We start from the raw sequence: 19,238 nt of genomic DNA on the forward strand, positions 1-19,238 counted from the left end.
CATGCACTTTGCTGCGTGATCAGCCACAAACTTCATTGTATTTGAATTACAATTAGTAACACTTAAAAAGTTCTAACCTCTGCCACATAAAGTATAAGACTGAAAAAGTGAAACACTGATAAAGTTAATAAGCAAGAGATGAAAATTGGGTGTACACTTTGATGTAACGTGGCTCTTCACTGTAACACAACCTCAAGTAATGACAAAAACTGTTATTCAAATAGCGAATCAATAACATGTATGCAGTCAAGCCTCTTTCCCTGCTTCAATTTCATTTCTCTTACCTGGTCTCTTCCGTGGCTATAAAGAAACCATCATCTGAAGCATCAAGCCAATTTTGCCGCTGTCTCTTTATCACTGGAATGGCGCTTGTCTTAATGGTACTTGCACTGGCTTGCAAGGCCTTACCATTAGTTATATGAACACGGGGAGCAGCATGCTGAATTCACAACAAAAAAAGAAAAAAAAAAAAAAAAGAAAGATATTTGCCAGGGAACAAGAATAGTTCTCTTAACTGATTCTGCTGTAAAGGGCAGCCTACACACACTGTCATTCTCAAAAAACAGCTAACTTTTCTCAAACAAGTACCTACCAATTAGATAACATCTCCTGATTATCTGTGCACAGTGACATGTTTTAGCCACAGAACTGAAAGCTTTTTAAAACCCACTTGTAAAAGGAGAAGCAAAGCATGAATTAATGTCATGAACCAAGCAAGTTTGCAACAGAATTCTGTTGATTTTGGGAGCAAATTCATTTTGCAAATTTTTCTGATCAAAACTCAGTATCCCAACCAATTATTTGTTTTTTGATCTGAGTACTGCATTAATCCAATAAACAATAAAAAATCCACATTTCTCACTTTATAGCTCCTTAATGTATCTGGCTTTATTTTAAATAAAAATCACTATATGGGACAAGAACCCTGGTACTGCTGTAAAAATTTTTTACATCATCTAGGCAGTTGCCATAGTTCGTTAGCTGACCCACCAGTCATTATATATATTCTAGAGCTGACTGCAAAAATTCTACACAGATAACATTAAACATAAAATGGAACATTGATCCATCACTACATGTTGGACTAATAGTTTAGCAAGATTTAGATACAACAGGCGTTGTCTCAGAAGGCTGCCTTCTGATATACATGCAAGTAGAGAGCGCAAGTGTTCTCTGCACTGTCTGTAAGAAACATTTTGGAGGAAAATTCCATGACGAGTGCATTAATTCTTGAATTTAGAGTCTTGTTTGCTGTGCAACCAGTTGTCAGTAGGATTAAGTAATTGCAGTATTTGATAAAAATAGACATGTTAGAAGACATATGAATTCGAAAGTTTTGCTTATTTTATCTCACATGGATTCAGCATCATGTCCCCTCAGGAAAAAGCATTATTTCTTGCTGAAATAATCCAAGTATTCCTTATTACTGATTGTATTTTTTCTTTTTGTGTAATGTATGGGGAAACAGTCTGCAGCCCTTCAGAAAGGAAGGTGCTGATAACATGTACAAAGTTTGGCAGAACACATGAAGCTGATCTCTGAAATCATGCCACAAAAATGTAACAGCCAAATATTACACTTATATTTAATGTATTTCATTCCCACTATGCCACAAGTTTTGACACACCCTAATCCAGACCACTTACTCCCTATAATAGGAAATTTTATTCATTTGAGCACAAATTCCAGCATTCTTTACTTTACTGTAACAAACTGAACAATCACCTCTAAGTTTTCTTAGATGCAATGGGGAAAGCAACAACTTCAGTGAGTCACAGATAATTCTTTCTTTGAACAAAATTATTTACCTTTGCCTTAGAGACAAAGAAGATTTGTGGTGAATTTAGCTGCTGTTGCACACAGGGCGACAAATCTTCCCTAGTAGGCCCTCTAATATTTGCCTAAATTTTTCCAGGTTTCCATTCACTGTCTAGACTGCAGTTTGATTTTCACATTTTGTTGTGTTGGCTTTGGTGGGGAGAAACAAGCAATGAAAATGCTGCTAGAAGTAATTCAGCTGTTATTTACAATAAAGTTAGGATAAAATACATAGTTTGGATAAATTTAAAAATCCAAGTTATTTAACTGATGATGTCTTAGTGCACAAAATGGATACTGCTCAAAAAGTGAGCAACAATTCATGCATAGAAAATGCAGTCATACAGCCCAGATGTACTGATTTCACACTGTATTCAAAGTGATTATTTTTACCTGGCAGTGAGCAGTGCCATACATTACAGAGGACCATTCAAGGGACTGAAGAGCAATTTTTTTTTGCTTCCCCAGACAGAAACAAGTTTAAGTTCTCACACAAAATGGTTAGTATCTTTTCCTTTCTAATATGCCACTGAATGTTTTCTTCACTCAAGTCACTCATAAACATGCAAAGTATATTCAGGAATCATGCAACATACAAGAAGTGCATTTCTACAGCAAAAACTTTGTAAAACAATTAAGCCTTATAGAAAAATTACGGGTTTTTTTTCATAATGCTTTTTCTGTGGTAAAGACGGATGTCAATGCTAGTCCTGAACTGGTTTGTTTTTTTCCCATTTCTCAGAATCTAATTCTTATTCCAGGCAAGATATAGTATTACAGAAAATAGTGCAAAGGTTACAATATCGTCTCCTCTCTCTCTCACATCATAATGATTATTGTTTTTCCTTGTATTTCTCTTCTCCATGAGTCCTTTCAATTTATTCAGAGAAATTAATTATGCTTTGCTTAAAGACCAGTCTGTGTGCAAGGGACCACATTATCTTCAATTTCCAGTTAATAGGAACAACTGAACTTCTCAAACAATTTATAAGTAGAAAAATCAGTTCAATTAGTTCCTCTAAAAAAAATATATTTACCGTTGTGTATTAAAATGAGCTTTCAGTCAAATGGTCATACTGACAATACCCAGAGCAAACAGACCTTTCATACTAAGTACTTAAATGCTTTTTCTTTTTCCTTTTTTTTTTTTTCTTTTTTTTTTCCATGTTTCTCTTTTTTATTTTTCTCTCTGAGCATACACCATTGTAGAAGGATTATGGAAGCCTCAAGAATACTGCTAGCACTGCCACAGGATCTCTACTCAGTCAAACACCACGCACACAGAATTCTATGATAATTTTGTTGTAATGCTATTGTGTGCAACTTTGGCATTTTGATTTTGAGAATTTACTAATAAGCTGTGCTGCCATTTTCAACAAATCACAGGTATGTTGAGTCCACATAACAGTGGGAAAGTGCAGATCAGCAGGAGGCTTACTCAGAGTTTGCCAGCTGCATGTTGGACAAATCTACCTTCCCAATAAGTGACGACTTCCTCATACTTTCTTTGTTATTCCAGTCTGAATGCATTCATTCTGATACCTTGTATCCTTAAAAGAAAACTGTTCCATACCCCAAAGACACTATGAGAAAACTTCTGAGAGCAACTGGAAGAGAAACACAAAGCACAAGAAGGTGTGGTTTGGGCAAAGCCTCCTAGGGGTAAACTGAGGAAATAAATGTTTAGAGTCTGCCCATGTGTCACAACAAATAACTCCTTGAAACACATTTCTGAGCTCAAGCGAGATGCCTAGAAAGGCACCTCCACACCACAGTTTGATGTTAGGCCCAATAGAGAAAAGTGTCCTGATCATGTAATGTTTCAGTGTGTTAATAAATGCACGCACTGAAGTTTTGGTGAGAAAACAAAGCTCTCACCAGTCAGCCTTACAACCCAAGCAGGGAATAAAAAATCCCCATCACAACTTTAAGGCAACAATGGTGCATTCAATAAAGATTGGAGCACAGAGTGATCTCTAGTAAAAGTTTCACCTGCCAGGAAGGAGGTCTCCATGCTGAGGACTCTAAGACATTCTCAGAGGCTTCTGAAAACAAGTCATCTTCTGAAGGTGTTCAGCAAGTCTCCAATGATGAGTTTATAGGATGATCATGTGTTTGTCACAGCAGCTTCACAGTGCCATCTGTCCCCCACTACAACATTTCTGCAGGGGTGCTATTCTCTGGTACTTAATCCACACGCAGGCAGGTATGCAGCTCCATTTTTGACAGCTGCTTGCAAGTGCTGCTAATCAGCACCCACCTGGCAGGGACATGACTTTCCCATTTGTGTACACAACTCTTCATTTCCTAATGAGCGCAAGTGAGGCACCTCCAATTCTCAGTGAATGCAATACTCTTTTTCACACAGAAGATACATTAAAAAAGTGTTTGAAGTAAGCACATAACACCAGCAGGCACTATAAGCGTAATGTAAAAATTAATGAGGAATGTCTATGCTGGCTGTGACTGAAAAAATGTTTACCTGGATTATCGTAAAATCCTAATTGGCTTTGAATTTTTCATACCTAACTCTCTTCCCATCCTGCAAGGACATTTTTCCATGGCCAAAATCAGTGGGTTTTGTTTGTGGTTTACATTTTTTCTCATATAAATTTTTTTCTCAAACAAAATCCAACGGTAAGATAAGATCTCTAAACAAAGAAAAAAATCACTAGAGGAAATCACATGTGCCCAACATGATTGGCAGTAATTCATAGTAATTGCTTCAATTTATTTAATTGACCTAATTATACAAGATATCATGTAAACCACATCTAGACACTGAGTTTAAATTAGGTATTGAATTTTTAAAATTATTTTTATTTTTTTTTGCCACATCTAAGCAGTTCTTATCTGCTCAGGCATTATCCCTCTCAAAAGAATCAAGGTTTGGAGCTAGTTTAGCTTACTTAGGGAGACTTGTGACAAATGCAAAAATTACAAAACATGTTTACATGGACTCACTTCTGGTATAGAACTTCATTCAAGAAACCTGAAGGCTATTAAAAGTAATCAAAACAATAGATCATATGCAAGAAATTAAACAAATAGTCTACAGTATCATTTTGAACATTCTGATTGCTACTTAGTCTTCAACAAAATACCTGGACTAGAATTAATTCTGAAAATCATAGTCAATGACTTCTGTGCAAGAAGAAGACTAAAAAAAGTCTTACTTTCCAAAGAAGCCAGGCTAAACTACTACCATGTTCATAGCATTTAACAGAATGTACACAAAAGCTATGTAACCTCTGAATAAACCACATCATTAAATGCAGCACTTTGAAGTAAATATTTATATAGATCAATTTAGTAATGAAAAACTATCCCAGCCATCTATTCATAGAATAACAAGAAATCTGTTTTATACTTAAAATGGAGAAGATACTCATTCCCCTCACACACAAACACACCCCTTGGCAGTTTTCTAGGTTTTTTATTTTTATGAGCAAGAATCTGAAACAAACAATAGGGGACAATACTGTACTTGAATGCACAATTCTTGAGCTTTAAAAATTAAAGATATACATAGTGTTCTCAGAAAAACTATGTGTTCTTTTCCATAGCAATGTACACTCTATTCCACACTGGCTTTGATTTAAACACAAATCTGAAACTTCAGATAAAAGATCAGATTTAATGTCTTACTTACGCTATTTTTCTCTCATTCTGTTTGATTAAATATTATGCTTAATTTTGTATCTGTTAGAAAATTAGCTATAATCGGTCAGAACAAGTGGACTTAATTTCAAAGTAATTTATTTATTGCTGTACTCATTCAAAAATGGACATCAACAGCATAGCTTCACTATCTCTGCGTTGAATAGACACTCTCATACTGCTTCTAATGAGCTGAATAATGTATTTTCTGGCTTTAGTGATATTATCTTCCTACTGAGCAGTAAGAAATTTTCCATTGCACATTCAGTTATTTTATTAGAGAAGAGCAGGCACTGTGATAGCCTTTTGACACTGTCTAATTAGCATTCTTATTTTTAATTGCACTTCTATTTATTTAAGTGCAACGGACAACTACAGCATTGCTTTGGTTGCACAGAATTAGTCTGAAAGGTCTGAGTTCTCAGCAAGGAGGTCTGGGGAGGCTCAGAATGCAAGAAGGTTGAGAACTCAAGTTATTCAAAAACCTCTCACTGCTTCAAATGCTTGGCCATGTTTTGTGTAAGGACACACTTGTACAGGAAAAGAACATTTCTTTGGTTAAGTTCTTACAGCTGTTTTGATACACTGAAGAGACAAACTGTCAAAATATGTGTTATCTTTGGAGGAAAATTAACAGGGGAAAAAAATTACAGGGAAATGAAGAATGTTGTTTTCAACAGTCTCTTAACCTTTAGCTCTTTTTCTGACATCAATGCAAAATTTGAAAAAATACTGAAAAAATTTTCAATCCCTTTCAACATGTTATAGCACAGAAATTCTACTGGTTAAACTTCTTATGTGGAAACAAGTCTACTTCAATACAATTAATCACAGCAAGGATTGTATCACACCCAGTAGAAAAACAAAATGTTGCTTTTCAGATGTCTCCAGTGCTTTGAATTTTTGTGGTCTGTAGTCTTAACCAATTTATTACCTATTAGCATTAGACTATTAATGGTTATTGGTGATAAAGGCAATGAATTACGTTTACCCTTTCCTCTGTGTTGAATCAAGTTTCCATGTGGGAATTCACACTTCCCACAAATGCCGTACATGTCTAAGAAGTAACTATTTTAAATGAACACTGAAAACCATAGGAGTGACAACAAAGGCTCTAGTGACATCATGTTTTTTCCAGGTTGTTTTAAAATGTAAAAAGTCTGCCTCAAAAAATTAGTCTTTTTCTGAAGTGAATAGCTCTGACCCCAAATCCCTGCTAGATAGGCATATCCTACTCAGTCTTCTCCTTTAACTTTTGTTCAGTCCTTATCTAACTTTTATTAGGAGGCTGAAAGAGACTGATAAAATGTCTCACTCTATTAAAAAAAAACCAAGACAGACATGAAATCAATGACATTTTCATGCACAAAACTTTTTAATCTAACTTTTTAGAAGTTTATCAGTCAGTTTAAGTGCTTCCCTGTCCCTGGAACACAAACTATCAAACTTAAGATAAAGTCAGAAACCAACCTCACAGAAACACGATACAAGACATTACTCAACATCTTTTCAACTTTAAACATTCTCTGTTGTGATATATACATACAGTGTAAGAGATTTAATTGACTTCAATTTGACATAATTGAAAAAAAATCTCTTAAACACATAATACCAGAATTGTAATTGGATATTCATATATCTAACTACCAGCACTGCAATTTCTTAAAATATTTACCCTACATCAAATTTTCCCCAAAATTTCCCATGAAATGACTTGCTTAAACTCAACAGTGATAGTGGACTTTATATGAAAACTTGCTAACAAGCTGACTTATAAAGCTAGCATACCTACTTTGTGTTAAAGGACAAATCATTTCTATAGATTGATCTATACATAAAATTTTCTTTATGCTTACCATTATTGTTCTTGTAGAGTGGCTGGATGATTCTGGAAAACAGAAGAACCACAGTGCATTAGAGTATTGTCTTCACTCATAAAAATCTTATTTTCTTGCATTCACCCTGAAATATAAGATGTTTCTGCATGGCTACAACAAGGAGCATATCAGAAATGCAGGGACTGGGAAGATATCTCATGAAACAAACATGAGAATCATCACTGAAAATACATAGCAGATAAAAGTATACTATTCCATGCACTCATTATTATCTATTCTTAATTGTTCTCTTCTGCAAGAAAATGAAAAAATAGAATTCATATTTCACATCTGAAAATTTTTTTCTATGTTGCTTTTAAATTGTGGCATCATTTTTCATGAATGATTAGCATTGTAGAAAAAATACAAACAGTAATAATTCCATAACTATTCCCATTTTGAAAAGCTCTATGAAACTACATTGTCCTTTACACGAGAATTTTCATAGATTTTTACTTTAAATGGCAGAAGGAGATTGAGAATTATAACATTCAGAAATTTTAATTACTATCTCATATATGATAAATTACAAGACAGTCAATCAAACACACACATTTGCATAATACTGCTGAGAAATCATGACCAGGCCAATAGCCAACACAGACTTCATCCTGCTACTTAACTTACAGTACATTTCCTTTGTTGCTGTTGTTTTTACTTTTCCCACCAGGGACAGAAGATTTGTCCTTTGTGGCGTTACAATACTATAGGTGCTACATCACAACTATGCTTTTCCTAGTAGAGTAGAGTGAAGCAACCCATGATATGTGCAATTCATATCTTTACAGTGAAGTTATTTTTGTTATTACAAGTTTACTTACTGTTTTGACATTACAGCCAAATAACATTTGAGGAACGTTCCTGAGAAAACCCCGATTACCTCTGTGGAAGGAGATAACTCTTGAGAAAGGACTCACTATTTTTGCAAGCCCAACTTCTCAGAAACCAAAACAAAACGAAACAAAAGCAACAATGATACAACCTAAAAGAGCACATCTCCATTTCCTGAAATGCTAAAAATCAGGTTAAACAAAAAGAATGTGGTTTCTTCTCTCTTGAAATACAAAGATGTGTTGCAGAGCAACACATCTCCACTCGTTCACAATCAGACTGAAATGAACTAACTAAAGCACATACTTCCTATATTCAGATTCTCCAGAAATAAGAGTATCTTCACTCTTTTTCAGAGGTACTGTCCTTTTGACACAGATTTATATGCTCAGTTCTATAAAGACATGCTTAGTCATGATTCTATTACCAATGTTCCAGAACAATATCTTCTTTGTTATTAATTGATATTAATACCAATATTGATATTGATATGAACTGCGGACTGCAACATGTAACATCAGAATGGACTTGGAGGTTGTTAAAAGTATTTTTCAACAATATGTTTACACACTTAATACAATGCCAACAGCTGTTGATGCTGGGATTTTAGCATTCTGATAACCTATTAATAATCAAGCAAGGAACTAAAGAAAGACCTGCTACACATGCAGAGTGTTTACACTATCTAGGTAAGAATCATTTTTTGCTATTTTTTTTTTTATAAAGCGCTGCAGATACTGAAATAGAATCTCAGTTGTGAAACACCTTCTAGCCTTCTAGAAAGACTTGAGTAGATTTATAAATAAAAAAGTTACTGAAAGATCTCTTTAAGAAGTAGATGTAGACAAAAGATTCTAGATCTAGCAAAGGCTACTTAATAAAGTACTATTGTTACACAATTTAAACTGTCACATACTCTGTTAACTAAATATTCTTTGAACTAAAAAAAATGATGCCCTTATATAAACCTTTCCCTCTAAATAAGCTTTATCATTGCCTTGTTATTGCATATAACCTTAAACTAAGAATTAATTTGAATTTATTTAAGGATGACTCTTTGTCTTCCAAGATCAAAATCTGAAACACTAGAGAGAGAATACACAGACAAGAAAAGCAAAAGAACACAGAAACATACAAATGTATCAAAAAGTATCTTCCCCAGATGAGGAACTTTCCAGTTAAACTGCTTAAGCAGTTTTTTGAAGGTGCCTTCCATATTACACTATGCAATAAAGTAGAACTTTTACACTGCAATCATAGCTTACAATAAATAATGAATCCACTTGGCAGTAATCATACACAGAATTACTAAGTACAAACTTCAGATCTCAAACCCAGTGCATGTAATTTGTGAGGTAACTGTGCTCCTAACCCTATTAACCAACAGACAAGTTCTGTCTTTCTGCAACTTTAATTCTTTAAAACTCTACCACAGGGAAGTAAGCAGAATCTAATTCCTGGAATGACCACCTGCACTGTTTTGTGAGCTAATTTGATTATAAAGTTGTTCTAATTGTTTACTGTTTTAAGAGCTGGTTTATTCTGCCAATTATAAAAGATTGCATTACTGTGAAATAATGCCTACACCTTATCTATATGTATAAAAATAAATTCTTATTCAGCAGCAGAAACTGGGGACAGCTCAGGGGGGCACCTCACTGTGAAATATCCTCAGCTCCCTCTGTGATCCCATTTAGTTTGCTCATTCTACTCAACTGCCAGTTTCAGATTTTCCTTAGTCCAACAAGATGGAAGCAACATACAGAATGCTCAAAGTGAGGCATCAAGGCTTGAATGCTAACCTATTTTGAACTTCTCAGAACAGAATGTAAGTAATGAAGACTTACAAATGAAGTATTTCATATCTTCATATAAATAAAAGCTCTGAGTCATATATAAGTTGGGAAATAACAAAGAGCTGTAAATGACTCTTTCACTGATGACTCTGCTTGCCCAACAAATGGCAGCAACATTAGAGAAATACCCACATCCCCAGAGATATCTACTTCCTGTACTCACATTTCCATGTAGACAAGTATTTAAAAACTTTTACCAGTTACAGCAAAGATCAAAACTAGCCCACACATTTCCATGGTAAATTTCAGAGAAAAAAAATCTGGCTTTAAAACAATGAATAACATTTGCATCTCACTTTTCAGAAAAATGGGTACACAGTACAATATTAACTGCATATTTTGTTTCAGCACAGGAGAAACGGTTACAGAAGATTCACACAATAGCTTATCCCATCTCATTTCTTCTCTTTCAGTTTCAAATGACTGGTATATAAAATGAAGTTTAAATCAATTCATGTAGGCATATGGTTAATTAATGTGAAGAATACGCACGAAAAAAAATGGTTTTATTTTTAAAATGAATGGAGTATCTGATGTTTTTCAATATGCATTTGATGGTTGTTATCTGCCACCTTGGTAGAACTTCTCTATCTTTACCAAAACTAATATTGTGATAACAAAAAAAGCAGACACCACAGTGAAAAGGCATCTCTCTCTGCTGAGAGATTCAATCCAACAGTGAAAATACCTTTTTCCTAACATAACTTCACACAAAGTTATACGAAATAAACTCCAAGGAAACATGTTATTATTTTTTTTTTCTTTTTGAGCAGGAAAGATTTAGTTTCTCTGCTTGTCAGGCTGCTTAGAGTTTCATATATTTGATGGAGAGTCTCAAATTCCCAATGGAAAAAAAAAAAAACCAAACACAAAAACCAGGAGTAAAATATAAGCTTTCTTTCCTTGTTTATCTCTTCAATAGCCAATACTGTTAATCATAAAGAGTGAGAGGGACTGACCAAAATAGCACCTAGGAGAGAAGGTACAATTTTTTGAGGTCTTTCTCACTTTGTCAATTTCTCATGTCACTTTCTTATCTTTCTACAATAGAGATGCATGGTTTCCTACAAAAATGGGCCAATTAAATTTCTTTCTCATTCTTAGATACAGCTGAATCCTTCATTAATTTATTCCCTGAGGAACTGAAGAATGACTGTTGAAAGAAACCTCTTGAAGTTATCAAAACATCTCAGGCTGAAATACAACATTGAAGGTCTCAAAAGAGAAAAATGGGATCATAGTTGTTGATTAAAATCTCTTCAGCTATGAACAACTTGTACTTCTGCCCATGAGTAATGCAATTGGTATCACTGGGTACAGAATAATCTCTATACTCCATCAGTAACTGTATCATCTTGGACATCCTGTGGATATTCTTGGTTCTGATGCATATAAAAGCAAAGAAAGAGTTGTCAGTTGACAGAGATTACATTAATGTAAAATAACTTTACCCGATCTTTCCAAATATGGAAAATCATCAATACAGATCCTACGAAAACAACATCCTGATGTGAAACACAATTACTTGGATGTACTGTTGTGCACAGTTAAGCATCTTGTGAGTGAAAGTGATTGTTTGAAATAATTTCAGACACAGTAATTTAAAGACCAGATTCAATATCTACAAAGCACCTCATAGTCACACCTAAGTCTTATAATCATCAACTCCAGTCATAAGATAGGATGCAAGAAACATTCTGCAATGCTGTGATCTTCTGAAGATATAAATTTCCCCATTTGAAAGAGACTGCCTTCACTACTGAAAACCATTCAAATATCTCATTTTGATTTTGTTTATAGCAGCAATGGAAATTCTGTATCTCAGAGTAGTTTAAAGCACCAGCATGCGTGTTACATGATGCTGTACATTTTTCCAGAATAGAAAAAAACTGATACTTTTCTTTCTATCTTACAGAATGCAAGATTTCCTGTTATTTGAAAACATACTAAAAGAGCACTTCTCTAAGATCATTCAGAAAAATTCTCCCTCCTACAAGAGAGAACACAAACACCTAGAAGAACTGGGAAAAGAAAAACAGTCTCTGATCACAACCTTATTTTCTGAAAACACCAACAGTCTGTAGTAACAGCCATAGTACTATAAATGGCACTTAAGCAGTGTTGTTTCATTCAGGTGTATGAATTACGTGTGGATGCATAGAACTAGAGCTATGTCTCTTAGCCATCTGTGATTGATAATCAGATTTTTAAGCATAAGCCTCCCTATTTCCAAAAAGAGATAAATGAGCTCCCTCAGTTAACAAGGAATAATGGTCTGAAAATGACACACTCCCTCATCTGTATCAGTTGCACCAGTTTTTTGCAGGAGTCATACATGGGACATGAAAGAGAATCTTGTACTGCATTGGCCATACTGAGGACTTAAGCCAACGTAAGACTTCCCTAAGAAATTGTAATCATGTTCTTATTCAGTCATAACTTACTCAAAAGCATTAAACCATGTATTACTGTTTTTTTCCTCAGTCCTCCCCTTCTCTGTCATAGATTTGTCAGTATGATATCCTGTAAAACTACAGCACTCAACTCACCTGGGCAACACAATTGATTTGAAATATGCTAATCTAAAAATATATTTACAAAGGCCTAGGTTGCATTTACTTGAATACTGCAAATTATAGTGTATCTTAAACAAACATACTTCTATGGCTTAAAAAAATTTCTAATACTGTTCTGGAATAATTCTGGAATCTGCTAATTAATGTAATAAAACCAGAAACGATCAATACTATTTTGGAAACAAAAAAGCCAAGGGAACCACAACCATTACTGAAAAATGGAGATTAAGATGATCCAAGTGATCATAGCCAGCAATGATCCTAAATAAAAATTATGGTTAAGGTTGATATGTGGCAGAGGATAATAATGCAACTGATTTTATGCTGAAAAAACTGTTAAGAAAACTTAAGGATATGTCAACAAAAGATAAGTTTTGGCCAGTAACTAAGTTTAGTGTTTATTAAATGTGTTTGACTTGGTAGAACAAAGTAGTCTGATGAAAATTATATTTCTGTGATCATTGTTTTATCACAACCAGTGTGTCAGAAATTATTTTGCAGTTTGCACTGACTACACTTTGCAAGCTTTTAACTAAAGGGAAAACTAGGACAAGAACCAAAATACTCATTTTCATACAAAAATACACTTCCAAGAGTTCTATTACCTTGTATATATGCTTTCTTTATGATTTAATAGAAAATAGATAAGTAGAAATAATTATCTCCTAAAGCAACAATTTACAGCTCTCAATAGTAATTTTTCAAATTAGATTTAGATTAGATTCAAATTGCTTTTATGTGCAAATTGTCTTAACACAGTTATGTATTTGATACAAACTAATCAATGTGGCTAATAACAAGCTTTATAAATACTTTATGTTGAAGAGAACATTCAAAATAAATAGAATAAAAATGTTATGAAGCTCATCTCTTTAAAGGGATATCATCAAAATAATGTTTACCTTGAACTTATTACTATAGCTTTGTTTGCTGTGGAAATGTAGTAAAATCTTTATTTCCAGGTGAAATTCATTCCTCACTCAAAAATTACAAAGCCAGTCCAGTCTAATGGCCAGCATTAGAGGAGAAAAAGCAGCTTTTGTTCCTAATCACATGCAGAAACTATGAGATCAGCACTACAGTACTTCACAATGAACGTCCACAGTGAAAATTCTGCTGTGTGAAATGTACTGCATTTATAGCTGTTAATGGTGTCATTGTTTTATCACACAGTTGTCACCTTAGTCCATTGAATAGCTTTCGTTGCCATGCATGTTATTTGCCTACCATGTGATGGTTGTTCGCACAGTGAGCAAAGGTCCAAGTGATCCTGTCATACATATATAGTAAATAACCACTTTGTGTCAAAAAATGTAGTGATTTCTAGGTATTGTTAAATGTACAGTAGGTATTTTCACTGCAAGATACAAATGACATTGGCAATGACAGAAAAACATGATTGTTCTGGTAAAATAATGGATTGAGCTTTCCCTCCTGTATTTGGAACAGCATTTCTATTATCTTGTCTAAAAAGAATCTTTCTCATTTCTACCTTGACCTGTGAAACATGAAAACAGAAAGTCACCTCTTTTGTGCTAATCATGTCTCAACAGCCTATTTTCAGAGCCTAACTTCTTTCAGATTTTCTACTTGCAACACCACATAGCAAATAATCTAATTGCTTACAGAAGCTACATTGCACAAGAAGAATTCAAGAAATGCAATGCATTTTAAATAATATTTTTTCAAATAAAAACACAATAAGGCAAAGTAAAGCATTTGCAGCATCTTTCTCTTTTCACTAAATTTGCTTTATCCCTTTCTTATGCTTTTATGTAGAGGTGAAAGATTAGTAAGAAGATTGGTACAAATAGGTTTTGTGAGACATGGCATTAATGGTATTAATGAATACTCACACTCAGTGAATACACATCACCATTAATTGCATTACAAGTGCTGAAAATATGCTGTCTACACCTTAAATTTCTATGACTGTGCCTTCTTATTTAACATCATTTTTTAAAAACATACACCCTACAGAAAAGTCATAAAACTTTGCTGTTTCAGGTCCAGAGAAAATCGTGCAATTCAGAAATTTAATACGTTTCATTTATACTCCTTTACTTACCATCAAGACCATTATGATGGCTGTAGTTCCTTTTTCCTAAAATACTTAGTGAAGAGTGATTGGAGGGTGCAAGCAGTCGTTTTGTACTTGGACTTTGAAGGCTTGGTGTTGATCTGATTACATTGGGTTTCGCTGCAGGGTGAATCTCTATTTAAGACAAAAGGGAGAGAGAGAGAGAAAGACAGACTTGATTTTAAAAGATTTTAGTCTAATTGGCTTACTAAATTTACACTTTAATTTCTAGTGAAACAGAAGTGGGTTTCTTCAGCATGAATGTGTTTATAGGACCTTGAATAACAATTTGAACACGTCTTCATACCTATTATTCTTCCAAATAAGGAAGAATCAATTTAATTTTACATTGCCTGTGTTTACTGCAATGGTGTGAGGTATTCACAAGTGAAGAGATAATAGAGATCAAACTGAAACAGTTCTGTGTTTTCTTTTCCCTCCTCTTTTGGGTTTTGTTTTGGAACTACATACCTACAGATTGTTAGTCAAGGAAACAAAAGCAGCAGTGAAGCCCCCTCAGTGTCTTAACTTATCAAAAAATTACTGTCAAAAGAGCAAGCTTTAAGAGATCGTCTCAAATACAGGTTGCTAGGTGCAAGGATCAGGGAGAGAGCTACAGCACTACCCCAAAACTGCAACATCATTACCTAGGTACTGCCAGACTTCAATACAGAACCATTATTATGGATTCAAATATTCGGGACCATCTGAAAGAATTCACACAGGAGGATTATTTCAGAGATGGAAGAAGAAAAGCACATAAAAGGCAGTGAAACTCATCTGCCCAGTGGGATTCAGAGCAGGTAGCTGCTAAGCTTGCCAAAAGCTGGCGCAGTTGTATGGAAATTTCACAGTAAGCTGCCAGATGAAGTTGGCAAAGGCTCTGGGCAGCAGCACCCAATGCCACATGGGCTGCCTGAGGTGTGTGGCCCAGCTGAGACCTGCCACCTGAGTCCGCTGCCAGTCAGAGATGCCCTCTGACAGGGCAGGGAAGGCTTGCTAGCAAATCAGGAGCCAACTATCTGCAGAGTGAGAAAAGAAGGTAAAAATCAAAATGAAGTACTTCAGTTGTCCAGGTTTGCACCTGAAAGGTGACCCTTTCTGCTTTTTTTTTTGTTTATAAAATAAAGCACGTGAGCTGGGAATATGCAACATCTAAAAGGAGGCAGGATGTCTGAGCAGGAGGGCCTTCAGCCTCTGCCATTCATAGCAATTATGCAGGAGAAACCATTGTACAGGAGTCAAAGTCCACCCCGATAGCACATTTTTTTTCTTCCACGAGTACTATAGCCCAATATCAGTGTGCACCACATGCCCATTCTCACTGCAAACCTTCACACCTACCCACACCAGGAGTTGCGGAACTCAGCAAAAGGCCTGAGGCAGCCACAATAACCTTTAACCTTTAGGCAGAAAAAGGGAGGTGGGAGAGCCAAACAGCCTTATTTGTAGAAAGGAGTATGATGGCCAGAGGGAATCAGGCAGGCTGCATAGTGAGAAAGGGCAGCACCAACAAACTTTGCACTGGAAGACTATGGTTAACTTAGTTTTAGTCACAGCACTTAATCTTACTCTTAGAAGTATGAACACTCTTATCCAAGATGTTTCAAGAGGTTCAGATTAAAAAGAATGGAGCAGGATAACACATTTTTAGTTGTTAGAATGACATTAAAGCCAGGGCTCTGGTAACTGCAAGTCAGTCCTGTAAGGCTGCACATGTAAAGGCTAGTTCAATATCTCTGATGTTCCCACTGCTTACTTAAGAGCTTTGATTCTAAAATGCTCATTTGGCAGTCTCTTTCAATTTTCAGAAGGAAACAATTCATATTCAGGGCTAATACCACTAAAATATTATTTATTTGCAAAAGAGCTCCAGCTGCAAACAAAATAATGCCCAGAGCTGGATCAACAGACTAGAACTCAAACTCCTTCTGTCTACAGTATAAAGGAGAGATATAACTCTGTACTTCTAGAAAGTGCTAACAGCTGAGAAAGGATGTATTTCCTTCCTTTGACATTTCTTCAGTTTGGAAGTCGTTAATCCTGTTTGCCATTTAGACTGTCTTTTCTCTTTCTGCAATGAGTAAAGTAGCAGGACCAAGTTTTACAAAAAAACTGTATTAATCAGTCAGGACCATTTCTCAACAGTTTGAGTCCTTACACCATCTACTCTTATGCTCTACCTATAGACTTGCTTCAAATACTTGCACTTTCAGGGATCTTTTTATTCCTACTGCTATTACCCTTATTCTACTGCCTAGTACTTTTATTCACTGAAAATCTCCTATCCATTTGCAGCTTCTGCTAACTTAGAGAATTAAATGTAACATGCAAATAATCAAAATTATCCCAATAGCTACGGAACAAATAACCAACTGGCCAAATTCAGATTCTATGATCACTTCTGAAATTAAGATAAAAATGAAATGAGAAGAGAGACAATACTTCAATTACATATTTTTCAATTACAGGAACCTTTGTTATAAGACTGGCTTGCAGCCCCAAGTAATAGCAATAAAAACTCTAAAAGCTCCCATTTCCACTAATGTCACTGAGGTACTCCATACATATACAAAGCAAGCTAAGAAAATTTGAAGTCTCCTGCTGAGCCACTTAACTAACTAAGCAGCCTGAATTCCATAGGTGCTTAAGCAGTTGGATCTCTCCATCTCTTCTCAGCATGCATCTCTGCTGGAAACTCTAGACTGGTTTTCCTCATAACTGAGAGGAAAAATAGGGCATTTAATTATCTAAGGACTCACTTTAGGAGGGTTTGTTTTGTAAGTACAGTGAAGACTGAAGAGATTACAGGGGATTAACCCCAGGCTCTCTAGAGGACAGAGCTTAGTTTTAATACTTAACCTATTCCACCTGGGGAACCGGTGGCCCTGAAGCAGAAGAGACAAAGGAAGACAGTGACCTAGAATTGTGCAGAGCACTGATATCCTCTCTGCCTCACCAGTAGGGCTCAAAAGAGTTGAGACACAGTTAACAGCATTTCAATAAATGCTTGTGGGTATGGCCTGGAAGGGACTTTAAAATCAAAACAGCTACCTCCTGTGTAAGTTACCACGTGACATTTAACACTAAATTTTAAAATAAATAATGAAAGCACTACTTATTCACTGGAACATACTATTACTTCCCAGTTTTCTCTCCCCATCCAAAAAATTCCATAATCAAGCCATCTTTAGACAGCTATCTTAGATGTATGCTCAGAACTATGTTGAGTATGCTTCATATCCCTATAAAAGGCATTGTTCGCCTTCTGTTGTATTGAGCTGTTTCACTTCTTATCCAAGTGAATTCTAAGTGGATTCTACAGATACCTTGTATATTTTACCACAAAACCCTCACATAAGTGCACATAATGCTATCTAACATCATCCATCCATTTACTCCCATTAAATCTACAGACCTGTGCTCCCAGAGCTACTAAGATGATCCCTTTTAGCCTAGACAAAACAATATTAAAAACATACAACATTTCCTAAAATACTCATGCTGTCCTTTCTCCTTCTGGCTGCACAGATGGGGTCAGCCAGATGAGCCATCCTCTCCCTCAACCACAGCTCCTCCCAGTAAGAGGAAACAGCCCTTCTCTCCTCCCTTCTGTACATAAGTAACATAGAACACATGGCAGGGATGCATGTAGGAAGTTAGCACTATTATTTTCCTTAAACTCCAAAGGAGGAAGAATCAAAATTCTGTGACAGTGGATATTAATTTTTCACTATCCTGTTCTTTGAAGCTTGGATTTTGTTAAACTTGGTGTTCTGAAAGAACAGTCATAATCACATTTATACCCAATTTCTGTTTCAGTAAGTCACAAGACCATTATTGTTTACTTTGTTGTACAACAAACAGCCTCCTGTTGGTTTAAATATTGAGCAGAAATATCTAAAATGAGTTCTAATTCCGTAGAACAGTGATGATACTCTGCAGAATCTCCCCCCGTTTCTGATCAATTGATTGATTTCTGTATTTATATCACGATAAATTAAAAGCCTCTTCGGTATTTCATCTCTTAGATGATAATGTAAATATTTAATTGTCAGTTCCTTAAAAAGAGGACCATTTCCTTTTTTTTTTTAAATAACAATTACAATGTCTGGAATTCCTCCTCACTATCTTACGTGAGCATTTCATCCTCTTGGCTATAGTATCAGTACAATTTGTGTCATCAAGTTAAAAGAAGGCCAGTGTTTTATGTTGGCTCAAGTCTGCTCCATCAGAGAATGGGAATTTTGCACATCGATTCAAGATGCACAGAACAGCACACAGAACACTGAACATCTCCCCACTAAGTGCTCATGTTTTCAAACTACCAGACTGTTTTTTCCCGTTGTAAACTGCATCAGGTTTCACTCTGCCATTTTAAACCAGTATCAGAAGGCCTTTTGCCTTTCCATGATCAATCACACAATTTTCCAACTGAATGCAGTAGCAGAGTAGCTATGAGTAGCAGACCAGAATATTTATTAATTTATTCACTTTATAGTTTTCTTTTTATTAAAAGCAAAAATCTCTCATTTTATGC

The 19,238-nt window shown here is 35.3% G+C and overlaps 1 protein-coding gene across 5 annotated transcripts in view; it reads right to left on the reverse strand.

The window, feature by feature from the left end:
• Positions 1-19,238, reverse strand: part of MTA3 (metastasis associated 1 family member 3) — a 132,788-nt gene that overhangs the window by 30,598 nt on the left and 82,952 nt on the right. For 4 of the 5 annotated variants that reach the window (XM_048934808.1, XM_048934806.1, XM_048934804.1 and 1 more), the window contains 3 exons: positions 14,687-14,833; positions 7,335-7,366; positions 285-439 (listed from right to left, as the gene is read on the reverse strand). In XM_048934808.1, coding sequence (XP_048790765.1) covers positions 285-439; positions 7,335-7,366; positions 14,687-14,833 — 334 coding nt within the window. Of the gene's footprint in view, positions 1-284; positions 440-7,334; positions 7,367-8,157; positions 8,238-14,686; positions 14,834-19,238 lie in introns of those variants that run through there. The other variant, XM_048934807.1, reaches the window with a different exon arrangement.

Source organism: Lagopus muta, chromosome 2 (genome assembly GCF_023343835.1).
Source record: "Lagopus muta isolate bLagMut1 chromosome 2, bLagMut1 primary, whole genome shotgun sequence".
Classification (NCBI taxonomy): Eukaryota; Metazoa; Chordata; class Aves; order Galliformes; family Phasianidae; genus Lagopus; species Lagopus muta.